This window comes from Globicephala melas, chromosome 3, assembly GCF_963455315.2.
Source record: "Globicephala melas chromosome 3, mGloMel1.2, whole genome shotgun sequence".
Lineage (NCBI taxonomy): Eukaryota > Metazoa > Chordata > Mammalia > Artiodactyla > Delphinidae > Globicephala > Globicephala melas.
Genome location: NC_083316.1, coordinates 63,908,177 through 63,934,574, shown reverse-complemented (window position 1 = coordinate 63,934,574; position 26,398 = coordinate 63,908,177). Strand labels below are relative to the sequence as shown.

The 26,398-nt window shown below is 41.1% G+C and overlaps 1 protein-coding gene across 6 annotated transcripts in view; it reads right to left on the bottom strand.

The window, feature by feature from the left end:
• Positions 1-26,398, bottom strand: part of RASGRF2 (Ras protein specific guanine nucleotide releasing factor 2) — a 232,965-nt gene that overhangs the window by 167,355 nt on the left and 39,212 nt on the right. For all 6 annotated transcript variants that reach the window (XM_060295960.1, XM_060295961.1, XM_060295962.1 and 3 more), the window contains exon 2: positions 4,251-4,357. In XM_060295960.1, the coding sequence (XP_060151943.1) occupies positions 4,251-4,357 (107 nt within the window). The remainder of the gene's footprint in view (positions 1-4,250; positions 4,358-26,398) is intronic.

The window sequence follows — 26,398 nt, the reverse complement described above, 5'->3', positions numbered from 1 at the left end:
CTCCCCTCAGGACACACCTGACTTCTCTAGCAGCCCCTGATGCTCATTCTCCCATACCTGACATACCAAGGGGCAAGAAGACCCATCAGTATTGCACAGTTCCCCATTGCCCCTTCCAGGCAGTCATACCCTCCAATTCCCTGCAGAAGCCCTTCCTGGCCAGGGCTCGTCGCCCTGCCTCACAGACCTGCTCTCATTCATCACATGTCCTCCCAGGGAGTGACACCATCCAAGCTAGGGACCTGAGAGACATGTTAGACACCACCCTGGTCTAATATGGCCCACATCCAGGTGGTCACAAGGTCCTTTGAAGTCTACCCCCTACAACTCTGGAATACTTTCCACCTACCTCTCTTCCCAACTGTCACAGACCAGGTCCTTCAGGTCTTATGCTTAGGCCAGAATGAGAAGATCCTTGGTACCTCTTGTACATCTGGATCCTCTTCCAGGCCATGTCTACCTTCTAACTTCCAAGGCTTCGTTTGATCAGGGCTCCAGAAGACAAAACGTGGGTAAAAGAGCTGTGGACATTGTCTTGTCAGCCAATGAGCCCTAAAGACCCACAATCAACTGGGTCAGTGTTTTTGACTGTCCTAATGTCTACAACTAAATCAACCATGATGGACAGATATGGCAAGAGAACAAAGAAACATCAGGCTACTGGAAATGTCCAAAGTTCCATACGCAACCAGCAAACCACTTATAGAACAAGCACGGACTTCATTACTATTAAAATACTCTGGCCTCACCTCATCCCGACAAAAACAACACTGAGCCTTGCTAGCAGCTTCCCATTAACCGGTCGGTGCCAGTAATACACGATGAAATGATACTTTAAATGTGCCAGTTTCTAGAAACATAATATCAACCAACTTTGAGCAAAACTGGAGAAAAAGCTTCCTAGACCAGGTCAAATCTTCAAAATAAGAATGTTAATTTCCAAAAAGATGTTTTCCTGGGCCAGATCTAAGGAAGAAAACATGCAATCTGATATGCCAGGAAATGACTTAAAGGTCCTCTGAAGGCAAAGAGGGGCAAGTTAATTCGGCTCTGAGGTACAAAAGCCAGCCTCAAGAATGTGATTTTCATGGCATCAAAGAGAGAACATCCAGTCCAGTACTGAGAAACACCTCAGGAAAAGAGCAGTGACCGAGAGGATTCTGAGCAGTCCCTGTTTCTACGTAGGATCTGCAGCTCAGAAAAGAACTAGCCTCAAGCTAAAACAGTCATCAGTTCATCAAAAGTTCAGACTTAAAAAGAGGGATCAATAAACCCATAATTACTGAGCATTTTCTACTCAAAAGGCAGTAATACCAAAGTAATGCCATCAGACTGTCCTCTAAAGGTAAAATGTTCAGTCAACCAACCAGTTGTTTAATTAGCACAATGCCAAGCAAAAACAGTTGACAAATCCTTTCTCTGTATGAGCTTCATTAACTTTCTGGCTCTGCTAATATATGAACAAAATCAGGATGAATTTCACAGACCAACAAGTTTATACCGAAAACTTGACTCAATGAAACATAAATGAAAAAGTTATTATCTTCTGTGATTTAGAAAACAAAAAATTTAAGAAGCATCTCAATGTAATAAGTCAAATATAAGAACTCAGGTATAAGGCAGTCAAATTAAAAGGAAGTCATCAAATAACCCAGTCCTGGACCTCAAGATAAAGGAAGAGCAATTCTAATGTACCAAAAGTCAGGACCTCAAGAAAAAAGATCAATTATTAACCAAATCTTCAAATCTAAAAGAGAAGAGAATTTTTACCATTCAATTACCTAAACCACTAAAGTGGTTTCTAAAACATTTGTTTCCTGACAAGATCATGTAAGCCCTGGATTGATCAGTCAACACCAAATTGCTACTGACCTACTTCCACATACATGACAAAGTTTTCTTGGTATACCAAAAAAACCCCTTACTTGAAATTTTACCATTTTAAAGTAATTCATACTCTATTGGGTTCACCACAATATTTGCTTGGCAACTACAAAGGCATTTAGGCTACTAATGGTACTTGGCTCTTCTGGAAAGAAAAAAAATGGGCAAATACACGTGTTTTAAATTATTTACTTCCTTTTAACTCCCAGGTAAAAAGGAATAGAAGTGGTCACAACGATCGTGTCTGGAAATAACCCAAGGGCTCTACGTGGCCAACTTGATACTTCTTTCACCTTTGAAGACCTGACTTTTCTTTCTACAGTGAGTCAGTCTGCATTAGTCCTAAGTCTGAGCAAAACTCTCAGACAGAGACACTGAGAGTGAAGACAGCTGAACGGTGTGCCTGGATCATGATGGTGGCAAGTTGCACCGGGGCCCACCTTGGAGAGCAGCATTTGGTCGCCGACCCTGTGCATCTCAGAGAAATATTTTGCAGGGGAGGAAAGAAAAGGAACTGAAATCTTTTGCGAATAACACCTACTCTCAACCCTGACCTGACATTAATCCATTTTCATCTTTGAATTAGAGGAAGAGAAAAAGAAACAGAAGAGGGAAAGATGGAAGAGAAGAAGAGATGATAATGAAGAACGTTACAATATAGAACACTGGTTAAAGGTTCCGGAGTCAGAGGGACCTCAGTTTGATCCCAGTCCTGCCATTTAACAACTTTGTGTTAGACTTGGCCACTCTGCTTAAGCATCATGAATCTTCGTTTTCTCATCTGTAAAACGGAATTAATAATACCCTACTGGGTAGTTGTGAGGAATAAAAAAAGAAAGATAAGTATGTAAAGCATTTAGCATGCTGCTTGCCACAGAGCAAGGTGGTCAATATACAGTAGCTGAAGAAAGAAGAGGGGAGAGGATAGGAGGGGAGAGGAAAAAAGTCTCCAGGGCTCAAAGAACAGCCTAAACTCGAGACACCTTACGTGCTTTATAATCAATCTGAAAACATTTCCTAATGACTACCTAATTAGCACTGTGCTTCACTCAGCAATGAATGTGTCCTCACCCTCCTCCTCTCATGGTACATACAGTCCAGCCCAGGAAACAGAAATCACACACGTGAAATATGTAAAAATTAACCTACGTTGTACTAAGTTGTTAAATATTCCACATGCAGTAAAGCAAGCGCTGAGGCCACTTGGAGCGGGGGGCCAGTGAGCACTGGCTTGCGGGGGGCAAGTGTCCGGGAGTGGGTGTCAGAGACAGACGTGAATAGACTTATAGGATAAGGTGGGGGAGGCATGTCTGGCAAAGAAAAAGCCTGAGTTTTGCCACTGAAACACTGAGGATGCGAGCAGGGAGTCATGGAGTGAGGAGAGCCTGGGTTAGGGCAGGGACAGGCAAAAAGCAGCAAGTTTGGGAGCCATTCAGAGCAAAAATGGACAGGACTTCGGAACTGAATATGAAAAATAAAAAAGAGGGGTCTGCCTGCATCTCTTTTGGATTCTTCATTCTCGTTTGAGGCCAAGAGTGCTTATTTCCACCTTCCTGGTATTTTTTAGGAGGAAGACAAAGCACACTGTTCTCTTTGCCTAGATGGCTGTTGGAGTCCCCTTTCTCGATAACCAGGCTGCACAGGGCAAGGTTTACAAATGCAGGCTCAGCTGGGTCCGTATCCCAGCTCTGCCACTCACTAGCTGTGTGGTCTCAGGCAAGCAAGCTAAGCTCCCAGGCCTCAGTTTCCTTATCTGTGCAAGAGAGGGTAATTCTGATACATCTCTCACAGACTGTTGAGAGTATAAGTGAATCAAAACATTTAACATTTTCATCCTCATTTGTCAGAGGATAAAGCTGAGGCACAGGGCTTCCCTGGTGGCGCAGTGGTTGAGAGTCCGCCTGCCGATGCAGGGGTCCAAGTCCGCCTGCCGATGCCCCGGTCCAAGAAGACCCCACATGCCGCGGAGCGGCTGGGCCCGTGAGCCATGGCCGCTGAGCCTGCCCGTCCGGAGCCTGTTGCTCCGCAACAAGAGAGGCCGCAACAGTGAGAGGCCCGCGTACCGCCAAAAAAAAAAAACATTTAACAAATTCCTTAATTCAGGAAAACTTAGAACAGTGCCTGGCACAGAGGCACAAATCCTATGTTCAGTAATTATCATTATTATTGTTTTATCTTTTACCTTAATCTTTAGCCAGAATATATCCATAGGAAGTGCAAAGAATCATCTCACACATGACTAAGGAGGAGGAACCAAGGGGAAACCCATCTTGGAATTGCAAGTTCATCCAAAACTACTGCTGATGGTGAAACCCCCAGGCAAGACTCAGACAATCCAGTGTCACAGAGAGGATTTGCGCCCATACCTGGCTTGGTGAATGGCCTCCATCCACTCTTTACCGTCCTGCTCCTCCTCACAGCGCAGCTCTAGTGGTTTCTGACCTTCGTGGCCAAAAAGAACAGTAAAGTAATACTGGAAAGAAAAACAAACAAAGTTATGTTTTATTTTTCAGGCATAACAGCATAACAACATGATATTTCCCTACAAAGGCTATATGTTTACAAAATGCATCAGCATTACGTAAATCATATTTCAAAGTGTAATGACACTCCCAGCCCACTTGGCAATGACTTTCTACCTAGAAGATACCATAGGATGCATCTTAACACCCCTCAGTAAGATTCAACTCACAATATCTCAGATACAGAAAAGGTATTTGATAAAATTCTACACAAACACACGATTAGAATTCTTTGCAAACTCCAAAGTGAAATTTCTGAACCTGATAAAGGATATCAAGCAGAAACTTACTACAAACATTTTAGCTAATGGTGAACTATTACAAGCAACCCTTCTAAAATCAAAAATAAGAAAAAATGGCGATTATCACCACTTGTATTTACCAATTCTGTCTGGAGGGCAGCATAGAAAAATAAAGGAAAAAAGAAATGGAAAACAAGGGGGAAAAATCATTTTGCACAGATGATGTGCCTACATTAAAATTCATTGAAAAACTATTAAATAAGAACATCCCTCAAAATTGTTGAATATAAAATCAATACACGAAAATTTATTGCACTTTGATACAATATCAACAAATAGGAAACAATTTTGAAAACACAGCATTTGCAATAGCAAAGAAATATAAATGACGAACCTAAGAAAATAAGTTTACCACCTCTAAAGAGTAAATTAATCTATAATTTCAATGTATTCTAATAAAATTACCAATAGGTTTTCTTTGGGTGGAATTTGACAAAAGTGAATCTAGAATCTGAGCTAGGGACAGGAGAAGCTGTCACTTTAAACCAGTCTATTTGAGGCTAGACATATTAATACCCAGCTGAGACTGTCTGGGAAGGAAATATGACTGGAGAACTTTTGATTTTATGAGAATTATCAGCAAATACACTGGGCCTGCTCAAGACTTCATCCTGGGGCACAAAAAGGACCAGCCCCACATAGCTGCTCTGAGACAGAAAACCAAAGACAAAACCTGAGTTTTTTCTGTTGTCCCACCTTCCCACCCTACCCCCAAATTTCTCTTTATTCAATGTGACTGTTACATACTCATTTTCTTCAAATGAATTAAAAACCTTCAGGACAAAAGCTTTTAGTCTATAAAAAACATTGAATCACTATGATATACACCAAAACTAACATAATATTGTAAATCAACTATAACTTCAATTAAAAAACCTTCAGGACAATAATCCTAGAGATAAATTCTTAAAGATCCTAGAATTTTCGGCACATTTTTACAAAAAAGGAAAAAAACTGGCTAAGAGACCTCGTGTTACTTGTGCATAAACCATCAGCCAACGGAGGACATGTCTGTGAGATAATCCACCGCACCTCCCCAAGGACAGTCCTTAGCCCCGTAAATGACAAGCTGTCTTTAATTCTTAAACCTCTCGAACAGCCAGAGGACTAAATGCTATGAACTAGGGGGAAATAATCTGATGAAAAGGCCACTAAGAATGGGAAGAATTGACTTTAGCACTGTATTCAATAAAGCTCCATTTAAATTTGAGAGGAAAGGAGTCGAAACTCAACAAAATAACAGATCAGTGGCTTAAAGGGCAATCCTATAAGTGATGGCATTTCAGCAACAGCTGGTTACCAGCCAAAGGCCAGATGCCCCGTCCAGGAAGAGGAAACATTTAATGAACCTGATATTGAAAGGCTGCAACCAGCACCTCAACAGCAGCTGCTGCTCGGGAACCCAATTAAAAGCCACCTTTAAAAGACAGCAAGGTAATTATATTAGCAGAGTACATCCAAAGGTTAGACTATGTCTCAGGCGTGACAATGATGGAAAAAGTTTTGAGAAGTACAGGTTACGTTTCCAGAAGTTCAAATTCAGCTCAACCACAAATACGCAAACACTGCCTCTACATGTACCTGCAAATTATTCAACTTAAGCCATTCATCAAAAAGTTTTCTTTGTGTATTCTGGCCTCATTCTGATATGAACTCAGTATACCACGGATCTATGTGTCAGACCTGGGGCTTTAGGGGTCCCCTTGGCGATCAAAAGCATCAGCAGACACCCTTGATGGTACTCTGTGACCTCTGACCTGCCCCACTGCAGGAAACTAGAAGGGGAAGTTCCAAAGTACTGGGTCATCGTGAAGTGCAAGGAAGAATTAAAACAGTGATGACCTTGTTTATGTCTTTAAATTCAACATCTACAATGGCAGTGAGCTTCCCTTCTTTTTCTCCTTGGATAGGTTCACCTATTCCCAAATACATTTTTCCAGGCAGATGCTCTCCCAGTGCCTGCCCCCATATTTGTGCCATTAGCCAGCATTTCAATCAAGTCTAAACCTGAACTCACTCATTACCTTCCCTCCCTCCCTCCCACCTCCTAATGCTCCTCCTTGTACCTGCTGCCCTCGCAGCTATTCCTTCTCCACTTGTGTTTTCTCTGTCAAGTACGTCTTTGTCCAACAGTTGTCCCAGCTAGGAACCCCAAAGCCACCCTCAACTTCTCCCTCTTATCAGCCCCACATTGGGTGTCACCAATGCTCCCTCCTGAGACTCTCTTCTGGCTTTTATTATCCCTCACCTAGATTACTGTAACAGCTTTATCACAGATGAAAATGACAGATATGACAACTTTGAAATACTTTCCAACTGAGACTGCTTTATCTTATAGCTGGTCTCTCTCTTTCGTTACATCTCAGCTGCTATTACAGCCCAAAGTGGGAGGTTAATGGCCTCTCTGGAAGTAGGACTGGATGACCTAGGGGAGGTCCCAGTGAGTTGTGAACACAAGAAGAAATGTGGAAGAGAAGTAGTGGTGGATGTGGGTAAGAAGGCGGAAGGCAGCAGAGACACATATGGTACAGCTTCTCCCCACTTGAGCCTAAAATCTCAGAGAAGATTGAGGACCTAGAAGGGTTGATGACAAAGCCAAAAGCCGAGGAACTTCCATACCACTTTCCTTTTGGAGCAACAGAGGATGTCATCTCACGTGATGTTCTCTTGCCCCACTCCCACCCTCATGACAACGTGGGGTGGTGACCCCATGGGTAATGACCGTATCATGTAAATCAGTAAAACTGTGTCACAGCGGTTAGGTAAAGACAGGGCCTAAGTTTTGAGTTTAGCTATCCAGAGCCCCCCGAGTATTCAAGTGGTGTGATGTCTCTGAGGGTACCATGGAGGACTGTAGAGGGAAGGGGGCTATCAGACCTCACGGGGTGGGGGGGCGGTGGGCTATGCAGCCCCAGTAAGAGCCAAGGTGTGGCCGTGTAAGCAAAACGGACACCTGGACCCTGACTGACCTGAGAGAGCATGACCGCAAGTTACAGCAGCCATACACTTTAGCAACAGATGACCAAGGCAGAGCCAGAACAACACCAGACCCCAGTCAGCACCAGCAAGGACCGCCCCCCAACCTCTGATAAACACACACATACAACCTCAAGGGCATGGGACCCCCCACTTACTGAGACACCATCTTCGTGAGGCACAGAAGAGAGAATGCATTACTTTTTACATGACTGGAGCAGACTGAATTTACTACTCTCAGCTAAATGCAGGTTCTCTTTTCTCCACTTACTAAGTGGGGAAGGGTCTTAAGGAGAAAGTCTGGTCAACTTTAAGGAAAAAAATGTTTTTGAACATCTAAGTGCAGTGAGGGTAACTCTACAACCCTGTCCGCAGTCTTACCCAGCTCCCTCCAGCCCAAACAAGGTGGCCAGAGTTCTCTTCCTAAAAGATAAATCCGAGCTTTCGTATCCGCTTACAAACCCTCGCTGGTATTCTCAAACACCCACACCAACTGGCCCCATTCTCCATTTTTAACCTCATTTCTGCTTCTTTCCTACAAAGTACACCACACTCCAGCCAATCAACCCATCACTCCCCCAAGAAGACAGACAAGCTGTTTCCTCAGCCTCATGCTACTGACAGAGTATGGTCTCCAGAGTCACCAAACCTGGGTGCGAATCCTGAGTCCTCCAAGTGGTAACTCTGAGACCTTGGGCAGGTCATGCAACCTTTCTGAGACTGAGTTTCCCCTGGTCAATGAGAGGATAGAGAGGAAAGAGACCTTACAGGATTGATTAGCTGACATGCAGTGCCTGCACCCAGAAGGCACTTAACAAATGTTAATTCCCTTCCGTCTCAGTGCATCTCTGTCTTGACTTTCTTCATCTCCAGTCCCTTCTCCACCTACACACTCTTATTGAACTTTCATGACTCATGTCACGAACCATCAATTCTGCTAAGAATCTTTCCCAGGCACCGTCTGGCAAAAAGGAGTCCCTCTCTCCTCTGGCAATAACCCCATGCACATTGTTCTCACATCACCTTAGAGTTGTCCATGCATGTGTCTCTCTTCCTTGCAGGACTTGTCCCTTTGTACCCTTGATCTTAGCACTGTGCTGGGCACACACAAATCCCTCAATAATGTTTGGTGAATAAATGATCATCAGTAAAGAAACATGAGGTATAGTTAACCTAATAAATTTGCTTCAAACAGCCACACATGACAATTTCATGACTATATAATCACATCCAGGTAGACATCCAGAGAAAAGATTCAGAAAGGTCCTGAAAGCTACCAAATACATACTTTTATAAGACAGAACATTATGATGTTCTTTACAACCCCCTAGACAAGCAATAAGAACAGATACTGTAGGTTGGCAGATTCACCAAAGGGTCTTACCTCTTACCTACAATAACCATAAAATGCCAGAAAGACAGCATAATGAACAGATCTATGAAATGTAAATGTTCAGGGTCTCATTGGTATCTATTGAAGCTTTATATGAATTTTCATTTTTCAATTGTCTGGTTTTTATTATAATGCATTTGCTGCTGTTTATGCTATGTGTTTTTGCAGAAAGAACAAATGTAACCCAATATGAGAACACAAGCTCACTTAAAACTCTGGTCCTCAGGCTTCTGCAAGTTAACAAGTTTATAGCTAAAACAGTGGCGGTTGCTGGAGGATGGTATTATAGGACCACTTCCACATTCTACATTTCTGTATTGTTTGAATCATTTACCATAAAGACATAAAGCTATGTAGCCAACAAAAACATGCTCATTCCATTTTCAAATTGAGTCATTTATAATAAACACATATAACTATATAATCAGTGATAAAGATAGTATCCATTTTCAAAACTATGTCTAGGTTTTTATAATACTACTTATATACCCAGAAAAAGTAAATGATGTTGGTCAAATCAATGATGTTCAAAAGAAGATTAAAAACCACTGTGGGTTTTCTTAAAGTATTTGGCAGAAAAAATAATCTCTTTTAAAAAGAACTGCTGTGCCATATGTATTATTATTTTGATGGTACTTCAGCGTTTTAAATTATTACATATGTTGTTGACATTTTTCAGTTTCAGATTAAGAGAACTAAAACCAATGCTCTCTGCAGCCTTTGAGGCAGAAAATCCTCCTCGAATCCTCTTCCCACACTTGGCTCCTATCTGGGAGGGATGGGAGGCCCTACAGAACTTGCTATGGTCTCCTCTCCAGAGGCCACATTTCTGACCCTGCGAGTCAGACACTGGATGGGATTTAAAAAAAAAGATGGATGCCTTCCAAATGTTCCCAGCTTGGTGACCTACACACATGGGGCTAATGATCATGAGAACAGAGCAGCCTGGAGTAGCAGTGCCTCTGGGACCACAGCATGGCTCTAAAGCCAGGAGGAGCTCTCAAACCCCACCGGGCCTTGGGGTCTGGCCTTCCTAGTCCCAGGAATGTGAATAACGCTACCGAGTGGCCCTCTGCAGCCCGGAGCACATTCCTCCTGCAGCAGCCCCATGCGTTGCTATGACCACCCACGTCAGTCAGAAGGGAGACTCCAAGTGTTCCTGGATGTGGAGATGGATGAAAACCATGGACAGCACTTCTCCAGTCTAGGTGCATCTCCCAGGCAATAACAAACTCTGTGCTCATGTTAATCTTGCTATGATTGATTACCTCCTGCTCTTTCTCCCTTCTCCCCTTCTTCTTTCTGTAACTGCTTGTAGAGTGGAAGTGAAATGCATTTTAAACATTTGATACATTTGACGAAACTGAGCTTTATGTGCCCTTATATTAATTTTCACTCCTAGGAGTTTAACTTCACCCAAACTGATAACTATCTTTACCATTCACAGGAACTTCAATTAATGTTCCTAGTATGTGACTGGCCCTCTGTGAGAGAAAAGTATCCCACCCCTGAGCCCTAGAGGCAAAGACAGATCGCTCTAAATCTGATTTGCTGTCACTGACCTGGCAGTGTGTGAGAGAGAGATAAGAGAAGACAGACTGAAAATAACATTCAGGTGGGCATAAAAAAAGGGGAAATATGTCATGTTTTTTGATACCATCCCCTCCCCTCCTCCTCCTGGCATTCCTACTCTTTTGTATTTCCTGCCATTGAAAGGTTACTTGCAAGGGACTTCTCTGCCCACTGCACCTGGTCACCACTGTGCCAGCTGATGGGGCACACACTGAAGAAGAAAAGCCTAAAGCATTATATCCTGGACCCAGCACCATTGGTCTCTGGAAGAGAAATCATTTCACTCTCCTGCCTCAGGGACTGTTTTTATATAGTAGGATCATTTCTTGACCACAACTCTATCTCATGGGTACTTTTAGCTCCAAAGATGACTCTGTGTAAATTAAAGGAGACCGTATTTTCCAACTACTTCATAGACTCCATCTTTTCATATCATGGTTACACACTGAAGCTCATTCATTTTTTTTTAAATTCATTGGTTTATCTATTTATTTATTTGGTCCTCATTGCTGTGTGCAGGCTTTCTCTAGTTGTGGTGGTGCGCGGGCTTCTCATTGCGGTGGCCTCTCCCGTTGTGGAGCACAGACTCTAGGCATGCAGGCTTCAGTAGTTGTGGCTCGTGGGCTCTAGAGCACAGGCTCAGTAGTTGTGGTGTGTGGGCTTAGTTGCTCTGTGGCATGTGGGATCCTCCCGGACCAGGGAGGCAGATTCCCAACCACTGGCAGGCAGATTTCCAACCACTGCGCTACCAAGGAAGTCCCTGAAGCTCATTCTTTATTGTTAAAACATATGTCAAATCTCCCAACTACTTCCTCCTACTACTTCAAATCTCCTCCTACTTCCTTCCTTTGTTCCTTCTTAGGAACAAAGACTTAAGGTGCTGAAGGCTTTCCCCCTCCCCACTGGTTCACTTTCTTTTCAACTCTGAGATTCAGAGGTCTTGCCATGGGCATATTCACTTCAGTACAAGCCGACTTCACAGATTCATGTCGCACCTGAGCAAGCAGTGTGGTTCCACAGAAGGTGCCCGAGGCTAGTAGGAGGGACATCAGGATTCTGAGTGTGAACTCTGGCAAATTCCTCTCGTGCTGTTTGTTCTTGGGCCAAGTGAAGACAAGGCCACCTCTCCTACTAACCCCAAGGTGAAGATAAAATGCAATAACACACATCAAAGTGTCTTGAAAAGCATGAAGTGTGTCTTGTCATTCCTGTGGTGGTAGAACTGTCAGATCTCACCGGGAAAGCAGTCACCTCGAGTATGCCTCGGACACCGCACTTATTCCAGCTCTGCAAATCTGGGTAATTCAAGTGTTCCTCCTGCCTTCTCCCCACTGCTCTCCTCAGATAATAATGCATGGGGGAAAAAAATGATGTATTAAAATTATAAACCAGCACACTGGGTACCTGGTAATTAAGAAGAGATCATACTGTTTTTATTATGGTGGTTGTTGGTTGTTTTGTTCTTGTGGATTTTTTTTTTTTTGTGGCTGTTTGACAGTCATGATGAAAAGATTTCTAATTTTCCCAAAGGCTTAGAGAAGAGCTGCATTTTGAATTTTCAATGACATGAAAGAATTTGCTAAATGATTTGTCCCAACAGAAGCCAACACACAGACTGTAAACTTGAAACTATGAATAGAGCAGAGTATTAACATGCATAAAATCCACACTACGCTACAATATCAGCATTTAAGAACTGCCTCAGAATGTATTCTTCTATTAAACATATTTAAATGGACAGGAATTGAACTTAGAATCCAGCTTAAGGAGTAAGAGTTTGACTGCCTCCTACTGTGGTTTTCTACCACAACAGGAAAAATACATTGTGTCTGGCTTCCAAATTTCAGAGAGAAGTGAGGCAAATTAAACTGTGCCAAGGGGTCAGAAAGCCTGTCATTTTAAGAATGGCTAAAAGAACTTGATATATTTGGATGCACTTCAAATCTTTGAAAGATCATCATATAAAAATTGCAACAGAGAAACTTTCAGCAACCAAGGGATCTGAGCTCCCATAAATCACCAGTTATACTGAAATTTATGAAAAAGGAAGCATGATACATGGTGGCTTAAGTCATCATCCCTGACTCACAGGAAAAGGCAATGATTCCTCTTCATGTTTTGTTACATTCTCACTTAAGTGCATTTCTCTTATATTACCACTCCAGACAGGGACAGATGTTATTGACGATAACATTTGATCTTTGTGACTGGCTTCACCCCATCCCCAGTCCTCCTGTTTACTTACTGTCTTTAAAGAGAGACATCTAACTCATGTCTGCCTAGAGCCACCGACTGAGCACACTTGTGAATTCAGTCACCAATGTCACAGCCTTCTCCTACAGCAAGGCAGCTAAACTTTAGCACCATTCCAGTGTCCATTCTATCCTGGCCTCTCCTGAACTAGTCTGGAACTTCTAACTTCACATGAAACCTCCAAAACCTTTTTACTTCATGCCATCTTCATCACTTTCTCATTTCAACCATTGGTTTACTTTTTTCCCATTTGCCAACCATATTCTCATTTGTGTAAAAGTACGTACAGTGAAAATGTATGCTGTTAACACCTAGGTTAGTTAGTCCCACTTAGCAGAGAAGAGAATACTTCAACAAAGAGATTTGAGTAGGTGTGGAGTTCCCCTGCTGCTGCAAGGAAATTTTTTGAGGTGCTCTGTCAAAGAGGGACAATGGTTACGCCGAAAAGTGGGCAGGGGAAATATGTCTAATGAGACCAACTTCAGATTTATCCTGTGTAGCTCCAGAAGGCGCAAACAGGAATAAAAGGTTAAAGTGAGAGATTTGGAAGACCTTTCTAAAAACGGGATGGGATACTGCTGCCAGCTGACCATATCTCAATGGTGTTTAGAAAGGGATTCCTGCCCTTGGAAAACAGAACCAGATGGCCTCTAATATCCCACAGTATCAAAATCCTCTAGTAGCTGTAACATACTCTAGAATTTTACCATTAAGGTATGCAATAGATGAGGCACATAAACAACGGTTAGACCACCGTTCTGATTTTGCTGTTCAATATCTCAGTTTTTATTGCATGGCAATTTACCAAAGTGGGAGTAAAAGGAAATACAGGTCTAAATAAAGAAATAATTAGTGCCTTTGAAGAGGTAAAGTCTTTTATGACATTGTGCCTGGTTTATATTGATAATCATCAGTTACACTTATCAGGTCAACTAAGAACCACTGTTGCACTGATGGTTTTTAGTCAGAAGCATTGTGTTCGTAACAATACAAAACTGACAGAAAGAGTCCTTTGAAATCTTATTTCATTTTTTACATTTTAAGTGCTAACTACTCAGCAATAATTATTAGCACTTTAATTCATTGAGCAAACCTCAAAGATGGAAGCCCTAATAATAATGATAATCAAATAACAATGATCAAATGCATAGCTCATGAATCAAAAACTGGATAATATAAAAAGATTAATTTAATTAATTAATTTAATTAGTTTATTTATTTAATAAATAAAGAAGTTTTCTAAATCAATAAGAAAAAGCCAAATATCCTAATAGAAATGTGGGAAAAGAAACAGAATATTCATTTGCCCACAAACAAAACAAAAATTGACACAAATAGGTGAAAATATGAAAAAGAAATGCATATTAGTACACTAAGACTATCTTTTCAAATTGCAATTTTTTAAATAATAAAATCCAGAGTTAGGAAGTGTAATGTGCTGATTGAAATAAAAATGGTTACAAACTTTGTGGAGATGGTTGGCAATTTATATCACAGACTTTAAGCTATTCTCTGATACTAATGAAATCATTAAAAATACATTCAAAGACTTATGTCTAAGAATGTTTATAGCATCACTAACAATAATAAGTGTCCAAAAATAGGGGACAAATTAAATTACGGGATATTTAAACTGGAACACTCTGAGCAATTAGATTAATAATCACACTCTGTAAGAAAATTTTCAGGCTAGCCTCTGAACTATGCATAACAGGAAAAATTCCAAGGAACCCTGTGAAAAGTAACAGCTACAAGACTGATCAAAGATTTCAGCTACTACCCGCCTCAGGAAGACAGTCTAGAAATTGAGTCTGCCAAGTAAGCTGCGCGCTAGAATAAAAATGAACATTCTTCAAAGGAAAACAACATAATCCAGAGTCTTTAAAATGTATTATCCAATATGTCCAATATATGCTAAAAGATCAGTAGGGAAAAAACAACAGGAAAACTAGGGCCATAATCCTGAGAAAATATGACACAGATGTTGAAATTAGCAGACAGAACTCCAAAGCAGTTATGTAAAATGTAGACAAAGGAAAAGAGAGTTATAATGAGAACACAGATGGGGAATCTCAGCAAAGAAATGGAATTCTAAAAAAGGAGCAAATGGAAATTTTAGAAATGAAAAGCATAACAACTGAAATGAAAAAATTTAATGGATAAACATAATTGCAGATTAGAGACTGCTGTTTCCAATGAAAGGGTAAACGTAGTAAACCTGCCACAAAGAAGACAGTTGATCTCCTTAAAAATGGTACCATATGAAGGCTCAGTGTTGATCTCTATTGCTGTCAGTTTGGACATTTAGCACAACAAGAGCTAGATCGGTCTTAGTAAGAATAAACTTATTATGTTGGGCCCATGAGTAGCCTCCCTCTCTGCCACAATGGTCATTTTGTTCATATGCTCATTGTATCAGCACTGGGGTGACCAGTGACACACATTATCTGAAACAAAGTGGCCTGGTCAGTTTGTCGATTTGGTCGTTTTGTGCCAAGTAAACTGCCTGCTAGAATAAGAAATGAACACTCTGCAGAGGAAAATAGAATAGAATAGAATCCAGAGTCTTTAAATCTCTCTAGTGGATGCTGCAGAGACTGTCGCACTTGGGGCTCACTCCTATTTGTCCATCCACATGCTTCTACTCAGGTCTTGCTATCCCCAAACTTCTAATCCTTTTCCTTCCAGGTCTTTGATGCCAGCCAGAACATTCACCACTTCCCATAAGTTTGTATATGTTTGAATCTCAGACGACTTCTCTTCCCACACAAAGTGGATGATCAGGGGCACAGCCTGATAGTCTACCCATTGGGAGAACTTCTCATCACAGTCTTTCAAGGCCATTTGGAGCTGACCCATCCGCAACCCAAGCTTGGGCTTTTCCCTTTTCCTTCATTGAGTTGTACAGGATCCCCTATACAGCCACAGGCATTAGCTGAGAAAGGGGTGCTGGTGTAACAGTGGTGGACGCCGTGGAGGTAAAAAGTAAAAATTGTGTGTCAGAGTTGTCCCACCACAGGCTGAAATGGTTGGACCTTTATACCACTGCCTCACTCAGTCACTGAATGTGGGCTGCTTCAGGAAGAGTGTAATCTTGGACGAGGCAGCTCTCTGCAGCTGTAGTAGACTCTGAAGGAGCTGACAGCTAGAGATTGTCTGCTGACCAACTCCCTGCAGCTGGGTAGCAACTCTTTCTTTGAAGGGGGATCTGGCTGATGCACCTCCATGCCTAGCAAAATCTCAAATGTCCTTCAACAGGTGAATAATAATGTGGTACATTAGTACAATGGAAAACTATTCAGCAAGAAATAAATAACTGCTGATACTCAAATAAACGTGTATGAATCTCCCCATAAACTATTAATAATTATACAGGAAAAAGCAACTTTGGTGAAGAACTCTGGCAGACACCACCATAACCAAATGAATAAGCTAAAGAAAAATTATGAATTTATACCTATGGAAAGGGAGAGAGAGAGAGAGAAAGTAAATGGGGCAAAGTATTCATACCTACTGAATCTGGGTAAAGGACATACAGGAGTTCTTTGTACTACTCTTGCAATTTTACTAAAGTTTGAGATAATGACAAAATTTGAAGTTTTTTAAAAGTTAGGTTGCTAGAAGGCAAATTCACAGTCATATCTCCACATATCTAAGGATCTGCTGTAAAAGTTCGGTTACACTATAACATTTCCATTGACAGGAGAAAAGGTCAGTAAGTCAAAAAAGCAGGATTTAGAGCGATAGATGGAATGCAACTAACCATTTACTCTAAAAGAAAAATAAATATATGTAACATCTATTTATTTATAATATGTATGTTTGTAAACAGATAAAGAAATATATTGAAAACATGTACTAAATGAAGAAAACGTAAAAGCAAATCCCATCATCCAGTAATTCTACTTCCTAGAGAAACACTCAAAGAGCACATACAAAGATGTTCATTGCAATACTGTTTTAAGAGCCAGAAAAAGACCACAATCTAAATATCTATCAATAAAAGGATAGCTAAATACACTATAGTAAACCATGAATAAGTAGTTTAAAAAAATGAGTTCTACATGTACCAACATTTATAGGAAAGGCAATAAAAGCAAGCTAGAGAATACAGAATTAACATTTATGAAAAAGTGTTAATGAGAAAAATGGAAGAAAAAAATGAAAATGTTAACAGTAGTTACCCCTTAGTAATTATTATCTTCTTATTTATACACTTTATGCATTTTTCAAATTAGCCATAATGAGCATATACACTTCAAAGACATAAATATAAATAGTCCTATGAATGGTAAAGATTTGAAAAATACTCAGGGTCAATTAGACATTTTCCTGCTTTAAAACAAAACAAATAATGCTACAGCATCGCAACGTAAAAAAGAGGGCTATATGGTATGCATTTACTTATAAGCAGAAAAATGTACAATGAATTGCTGGAAACATTTATGTAAATAAAAGGACTTGGAGCACATCTGGTGGACATGCCTGGCTATTAAATACCAAAGGAGCGGGATTAGGAAGGGAGCTCAAAATGTTTTCTGAATGTGAACTATTAATGATGGTTTTGCTGGGCCTCTTCCCCCCAAAAAGACTTTTAATATTAAAAATACATTGTCACCTCATCTGTTGATAGCTGAAAGCTTATGGCTGTCAGACATTTAAAAGAAAACGACAATCTCAAATCTCCACAATCAGAATGGCTAAGAATACCAAACTTCAGTCCTGGAAAAGAAAATTCACACATGCACATGTTCATTAGCTACGGCTTTATATTGTTGCTGCTTCTCCAAAAACTCCTCAGAAAGCTAAACCTCTCCCAAATTCTCCAAAGCAGGGTGTCTTTAATTTAGTTTATGCCACACTCTAATTTCTCTTTGAGGGAGACATAGCAAGTAATTCAGCCTATGCCTTATGCATTTGATTCTTTTTTTCATTGTGAAAATACAAGCCAAATGCCACGGCTTTTGTCTACCACCTATGTAAATTATTTACCCCTTTTGAAAAAGTTTATTTTTTGCACATGAAAATAATCACATTAATCATATAGATACAGAAAATATAGAGAAGCAAAACTAGAGGGGGAAATTTATCCATAATCCCAACATCACCCAAAGACAATCATTGTTAAACTTTGATGTATTTCAATACATTCTATTTTCTTTTCTTTTTTTTTTTTTTTTTTTGCGGTACGCGGGCCTCTCACTGTTGTGGCCTCTCCCGTTGCGGAGCACAGGCTCCGGACGCGCAGGCTCAGCGGCCATGGCTCACGGGCCCAGCCGCTCCACGGCACGTGGGATCTTCCCGGACCAGGGCACGAACCCGTGTCCCCTGCCTCGGCAGGCGGACTCTCAACCACTGCGCCACCAGGGAAGCCCAATACATTCTATTTTCTAAAAGCCAGTTTAATATAGTTGAGCTCATGCTGCATGTGCAATGTTACTCCAGTTTTTTTCAAGTTACATGATAACCTAAATATGTTTCCATGTTACTTAAAATGTGGTAAACATTTATAAAAGCCTGTATAGCATTGCACAGAGAGGATATATTACAGTTTACTTAAATTTATTTGCTTATTTTTGAAACATTTAGAAGGTTTTCAATTATTCCTCATAACATTTTGGTACATAAAATTTTTAATTTGAATATTGAGTTAGTCCGTTGATTGAGATTCTCAAGAGTGGACAAAAGATATGAATAGTTTGGGTTTTTTTTTTTTAACTTGTTTTTAGATTTTCTTTAGGGATCTTTACTCCATGTTTGCCAAGGTTGACACAAGGCTGCATCTGACGGGCATGATAGTCAGCTACTCAAACGACAAACAACACTCACACCACAATTCCAGCAACTGAGTGGCCCCATTCGTGAAACTATAACTGAAAATTATAAGCAGTTGAGTATTCCTACCCTCTGGGAGCTGAAACTCTCAGGGGAGCTTCTTTAACCTGGGCAGCATATGATGTTCATGTCTGCATGTTCATGTCTGGGCATAAGAACAGCTAACATCTATTCAGTGCTTAACATACGCCAGGCATTGTACTAAGATTCCTTCTGTACTTTCTCATTTAATTCTCACCATGACTCCATGACTTATTCCCATTTTACAGATAGGGAAATAGGCTTAAAGAAGCATGACAGTCATTCCCAATCCACCAGGGCATGTGCTCTAAGCTGTAGGCCCAGGACAGTAATGGACTCACATTCAACCAAACACACTGCTTCCTATTCTCTGTTGTGAAAGCTTAACACATGGCAAAGCTAGCCAGGTCATATGAGTCTAAAACCCTGGACTCTGACACAAAGGTCTGCTCTGCTGAGCCAACTCACCACAAAGGATGGACCACATGGGAAGGAGAAATAGATGGGCTGGAACCTGGATAGACAGTAGGTATGTCCAGAAAATAAATTCCCAAACATTATCAAGTCTACACAATTTTACCCCTGAATTTTATAATGTTCCTATCTGCTACCCTAACCATTTCTATCCTCATTTCTAGTCTTTATATCAACAGCCCAAGAGACAGCAGGTACCATAAAAAAGGAAAGGAGGGAGGGAGGGAAAAAGAGAAAGGAGGAGGGAGGGAAAAAGAGAAAGGAGGAGGGAGGAAGATATCCACTAAATATTTATCAACCACCTTATTTTAGAAAGTATCATGCTGGTATGTTATACACACACATGCACACACACACACACACACACACACACACAAACATACTTATCACTCTCTGGTCTTAAGGACATTACTATTTAGCTAAGGAGCCAAATTAGGCACTCATAAAACAACCGAATAACAATGTAAGACTAAATAACAGTGTAAGGTGTGTCAAAGTGCTAAAAGAAGCTGTATGAAAATGGCAACCATGATCATTCATTTTTTCAGGTTTGAGACAGTTGTTCCTGTATATCAGACCATGCATCCTGATTTTGGCCTATTAGAAAATATTTACCATAGATGAAGACAATAAATGCTATAGGAGATCAGTGCACAAGCATCAAAATACAAATAAGTCGCTCCCCAAGGCCAAGTCCCAGGGGACTAGAGCATCCAGAAAGAAGGACAGTACAGAATATGGGAAGAGTAAGTGTGAAGAAACTGGCAGAAATGAGGCAGAGGTCTCTTATTAGATGTTCCTGGGGAAGTTCGGGGCCTTTAGAACCTCTCCATTACTGCCACTGCCAAGGGATGTGGACACTTCTGCTGCTCTTTCCAGTCATGTCTCCATGTCCTACTCACCCCCTCCCAAATAAGGATGCCCCATCTGATCTGCTTGCTCAGCATTACAGTGGGCTGGTCTCCTCTACGGTGGGGTCACTGCTTTGAAAAACAACATGCAGTCACCCTTCTCTCTCAGTTGTACTTGCAGTTAGGGGAGTAAGGTTAGCAGTCATCACGGAGAGGCGGGTGATCCTGAGGGTTGACTTTTCCGGTCCTGATGCCAGACTCCTTGGGTTCAAGTCCCCTTGATGTCCCTTATGCACTTACACATCCTTAGGCAAGTTGCTCAATATCCCTGTCTTTCAATTTTTGCATCTAAAAATGTGGCTGATTGTTACATCTACCTCACAGAGTTATTGTGAAAATTACCTGAATTCTTCCACGTAAAGAATTTATGTTCATGAAGCTATTTTCACTAACAAATTTGGGTTTGCCCTGCTCTTTATTTGCAGGGCCTGAGTACACAAGGGAAATAGGAAGCTCCTCTTTCAATGTCAAGCTCAGGCCACACTGTCCTACGTAGTCAGGGGGTGAGGCGCACCCAGATTAATAAATCGGCCTTTGTCTCTCATTTGACTGGATATTCTTCTACACATGGTCCATTGGTGATAACCTCAGAGGAGGAAAGGAACACAACCCCCTAACAGAAGGGTTGTAAGGTTGCAACAATTTATCAGATTTTAAAGAGCCACATAAACTACAGAAAATAAATTTTACTCCATAGGCAATAGTGATTTATTATATTTTCTTGGGCTGGAACCATGAGATAATAAAAGCTGTATTTCATAAGAATTAACCCGGCAGTCATACACAACCTTCTGCAGAAAGTCTCTGTATCCATTCAAACCAGGTTCTTAAAGGTTAAAAAAAATCCAGCGCTTATGATTTTTTTCACATTTTCTAGCCAGATTTTTTTTAGCCAGATTTTTAAGAAGTCTGTATTACAGTACTAAATTTCAACAAAACAAGAACTGTGACTCTGATCTCTTAAATCCTACTGCCTGACATATAGTAAGGGCTCCACAATGCTGATTGAATAAATACAAAACAGTATTTACTGTAACCAAAAGAATACCGTGAGAAAGCTGAGTTTGATGGCACAAGTTAAAAATAAAAGGGAAAAAGAAAAAGTGAGGGAGTGTCTGCCCAGCTAACTTCCACCACAGTACGCAGCGGGGGCATCCCGGGAACCGACCCTCTCAGAAGGTGTGCGGTGCCAGAGGGGAGGGGCTGCTCCAGCCTCAGGGCCCAGCTTGAGAAAGGTCCAGGGGAAGAAATGGACCTCTGCACCCCAGGCAAGAAGGGCCTGCTTCACTGTACAGAACCATCTCTCAGGAATCAGAAAAGGTCAGTGTACATTTTCAAGTTGTTGAGCTTGAAAACCAGCAAGTAGGCAAAAGGAAACTCAAGTTCACCTTTCCTTCCAACAAGGGAAAGGATCTTGGGAGCATGTTTTCTGGGAAGAACTGGTCTACCTGAAACCACAATCAGAAACGTTTTGAACAAATAATGTAATTTGTGAAAAAAAAAAGCACATGATTTTGATGGCATCTAATCAGTCAAAATACAAGAAGAGGAAATGGATTAGCTGCTCCAGGGTATGAAACTATTGATTTTAACTCATTTTGCAGCCTCATCCCCATCTACTGTGGACATCTTTCTACTGACTACTCTGACTGGAACACACTTTTGGGGACACCTTTCCACTCTCAAAACTGTTGACGGTTTCAGAAAACCATTTAAATCGAGAAACTGCCACTTTCAAGGGCCCTTCAGTCAGAGTAAGAAGCATCGAAGTGGAATCAAGAAAAGCCTAAAGGGCCATCAAAATAGGATCCCAACAGAAAACTGTGAACCGAGTGTGATTACAGCTCAGAAAACAACAAAATAACCTAAAGTGGAAAAAAAGTAACAGGAAATATCTCAAGACGTTAAAGTAGATGTCACTAGGTGATACAAATTTAAGTAATTTGGGTTCCATGGTCATCTAGTTTTTTAAGGAGCATTTATTTGTTTTTATTGGAAAAACATACAAACATTTAACTAACTAATTACATATTAAAGTCCAAGTTTGTTTTTCAAACTAGGAAACAAAATATAGCATCTAGGGACTTCAGCGGGGGTGTGGTTTGCTATTTAGATCTCACTGGAAATAGTTTCCTTCAAATCTTGAAAACCTTTTATTATCACTCAGGAAATTTTTTTCTTAACTTGGAAGGGACCTTAAAGATTGTCTGATAAAAAACTACCTCATTGTACAGCTGAGGAAACAGTGAATTTCCTAACAAATAGCCAGTCGGGGCAGACCTAGAACTCTGACCCACAGTTCCTGCCTCCTAATCAATGTTCTCTCTAACACTGAGCCTACTTCACCAAGGAAAGTGCCCCTTCCCCTTCCCAGATAGGAAGAAAAAAGCAGTGCAGAAAATCATGTCTCTTCACACCTGGGTATATACCCAAGAGAATGGAAAATATATGTCTACACAAAGAGTTATATATGAATGTTCACAGCAGCACTATTCATAACAGCCAAAAAGTGGAAACAACTCAAATATCTATCAACTGAAGAATGGATAAACAATGTGGTATATCCATGAAATGGAATATTATTCAGTCATAAAACGGAATGAAGTACTGATACATGCTATATACACACATGGATGAGGCTTGAACCATTGTGCTAAGTGAAAGAAGCCAGTCACAAAGGACTACATACACATAATTCCATTTATATCAAATGTCCAGAATAGGCAAATCCATAGAGACAGAAAGTAAATTAGTGGTTGCCTGGGGCTGGCGGGTAGGGGATGGGAAATTGGGGGAAACTGAATTGTTTTAAAATTCACTGTGGGGATGAGTGCAGCTGAAAACAAATACTAAAAATTTATCAGCAGGCACTGCACTTCTGTTCCAAGTAAAGAATACTGATGATGTCATATTGAGGAGAAAGGAGAAAACAATCATCTATGTAGATTATGATTTCTATCAGGGCATTTATACTTCTTCCGTATTTGCTGCCCTGCTATTGGTTATGCTACCCAAGCTCTGGAACTCCTGCCTCTATCTGTTAAGATGGTAAAGTCTCCAGAGCCATTTCAACTGATGAAATGACCCAAATTAAATAGCTGCATATACCATAACGTGGAAAAAGCCAGCCAAGAGAGCCACCTGCTTTGAAGAACAATACATTATTAAGATGTAAGAAATGAATCTGCCTCAAATGGTTTAACCAAGTAGTTAGGTGTCCAGTGGTTCTCACTCACAAGCCAGCTGGTGGAATGTTGCTATTGGACTGGACATGCAGCCTCATGGCCTCACACCACACCCAAAACAGCCTCTTAGGTGTTTGCCCCAGTTCTTACTCACAGAAAGTCCATGAACTTACTGGGAAATGATCAGTAGGTCAATCACTGCCCGGAAACAAAAGGGCGTGCAAGAAGTAACGTGCCAAACCGTATCTGGTTTCAAATCAAGGAGGAGACCTGAAATCTAAGAACATCTAAAACTCAGTAGCTGAGCATTATTTTCTCTCCCCTGTTCAATGACAGGAAACTGCTCATTGTGTTTAGAGCTCAGCGGCAAATGAGAGCTTTATTCTGGCTACAGGCCTCAAATCATCCCAGAGAACCTTAAATGCTCTGAGGCTCTGACCAGCCTGCCTGCCAACATTAACACAAACACAAGCACACATGTCAGCTCCCAGCTGTCATTTCACCAGCAGCTCTGCAGTAGGCACTCTACTTTCAGGCAGGAATTTTTAAACCAGAGGGTGGGGATGCATACACCTGGCACCCTGTTAGCACCACTGCTCTAAAGCTACATGAGCCCCTCTCTAGGCGAAGCCCCAACTGTTACCTCCAGGATTCTCTTCGAAGACCTAGGACAGGGCTTCCCTGGTGGCGCAGTGGTTGAGAGTCCGCCTGCCGATGCAGGGGACACGGGTTCGTGCCCCGGTCCAGGAAGATCCCACATGCCGCTGAGTGGCTGGGCCCGTGAGCCATGGCCGCTGAGCCTGCGCGTCCGGAGCCTGTGCTCCGCAGCGGGAGAGGCCACAACAGTGAGAGGCCCGCATACCGCAAAAACAAACAAAAAAAGACCTAGGACAATGGTAAACATGTAGAAGGCTCAGCTCCCCACCGTTTGGGGAAGAAAATATAGGCCTCTTTTTCCTAAAATAATTGAGAAAAAGGAGATATTCTGTTTCTAACTATAGACCTAAGTCTATATAGTTCAGTCTCGTCACTGACCCTGTATTTCTATTTTGATGATTTCTATTTTGATGTCTGAAATCAAAACATACTGGTTTTATACAATTTTATTTGTCAATTATACCTCAATAAAGCTGAAAAATTGTTTGTTTTCATGAATAAACCTTAAGATACAAACCAATTTACTTTTCCTTTATTTAAAAAAAACCCTAACTCTTTGTGATATTAAAAAAACTGAGATAGCTACTTTCCTCTGGCAGGTAATCAATTACTTTGACCAATTCACACCCACTGGACAGAGTTCAAGGGACTCTCATTAACAGTTTCCATCTGGTTTAAAGACATCAAAAAAGTGGCTCTTGGGCTTCCCTGGTGGCGCAGTGGATGAGAGTCCGCCTGCCGATGCAGGGGACACAGGTTCGTGCCCCGGTCCGGGAAGATCCCACATGCCGCGGAGCGGCTGGGCCCGCGAGCCATGGCCGCTGAGCCTGCGCGTCCAGACCCTGTGCTCCGCAACAGGAGAGGCCACTACAGCTAGAGGCCCGAGTACCGGAAAAAAAAAAAAAAAAAAAAATCTAGATTGTTACTAAGTAAAGGTACACTAAGATTTTTTTTTTTTACTTCTTCTGAAGATGCAAATTTATCCAGCAGTAATTATAGTCCCTTCATTTTAATATCACATAATCACTTGTTTACAATGACAAAACTGCATCTTCTGAGTCACAGAAAATATTAAGAATCGATAGGTCACCACAAGATATTGTCCATATGTTCCTTAACTCTTCCTCAGTTATAGTTTTTTTTCCCACGATCGCTCATTTAAAACAGGTAGCAAATGAATGGCATTTCAATAGCCACCTATCTATTTTAGTAAATACCTGGATCAAATCATAGTACTAAATCCAGTATCCAGAATATAAATGCGGGAAAGAAAAGCAAATAAATAATTAGACGTATTGCACAGAAAAAATAAAGCCCTGAAAATGAAGTTGACAAATTTGATAACTACTCCCCCTCTATAAATAGGAAGAGTTGTTAAATGCTAAATATGCCACTTTTACTTCCTGCAACAAAGCAAAACTAGAAGGAAAAGTTGGTTGATATTCTTTTTGAAAACATACTTTCCACTGAATATATATAGTAGTTTGCCAACTGGACTACTGATGCAAAGCCATTTGCTAAAAACTACAGTGGTAACCAAATCATCTAATGCCACATATAGACGTGTCTTCATAGATAAACTGAACAGATGAACCCATTTCCAACTAAAATGAATGGACACTTTTCTCCCATTCCTAAGAGGCCACCAATTCTGTCACAGTTCAAGAGGACATGGAAGACAAGACCCTGTTCAAACCAGCAGGTGAGGAGAAGTCCAGATTTCCCTTCGACCTAACACAGGTTTCTAAGTGTCTACCATACAGCCAAAATCATACTGGGAACTGTCTGTCTATCAAGATGAGAAACTCTTTTTCTCAGCCCTCAAGAAGGTTACAATCCTACAGCAAAACAGGGGCAAGAAAACAAGTAAATAAATATAAATCAAGGTAAAATTAGGTGTCATGAGGTAGCTGCTCTGCCTTTTCAAAAAAGAACAGTACACGTGTATGTCTGTGAAAGCCCTTTGGTCATCAAACATCCCCATCATACCCTTTAATTGCCCAGGGGTAGCAACCGTGCTCAAGAAGGAGGGTATCCTTGACCCTCAGAATACCAAGGAGCATCTTTTTGGTCCCAAAAGAATGAGGTCTGAGGGTACAAATAGACTAGATGTTTGTGTTCCCCCAAAATTCATATGTTAAGTCCTAACGCCCAATGAGAAGAAATTAGGAGGCAGGGCCTTTGGGAGGTAATTAGGGCATGAGGGTGGAGTCCTCCTGAATGGGATTAGTGCTCTTATAAAAAGAGAGCCCAGAGAGATCCTTCACTCTTTCCACCATGTGAGGACAGTGAGAAGATGGCCTTCTATAAACCAGGAAGCAGGCTTTCACCAGACACCCAATTGCCGGGGTCTTGATCTTGGATTTTCCAGCCTCCAGAACTGTGAGAAATAAATTTCTGTTGTTTATAAGCC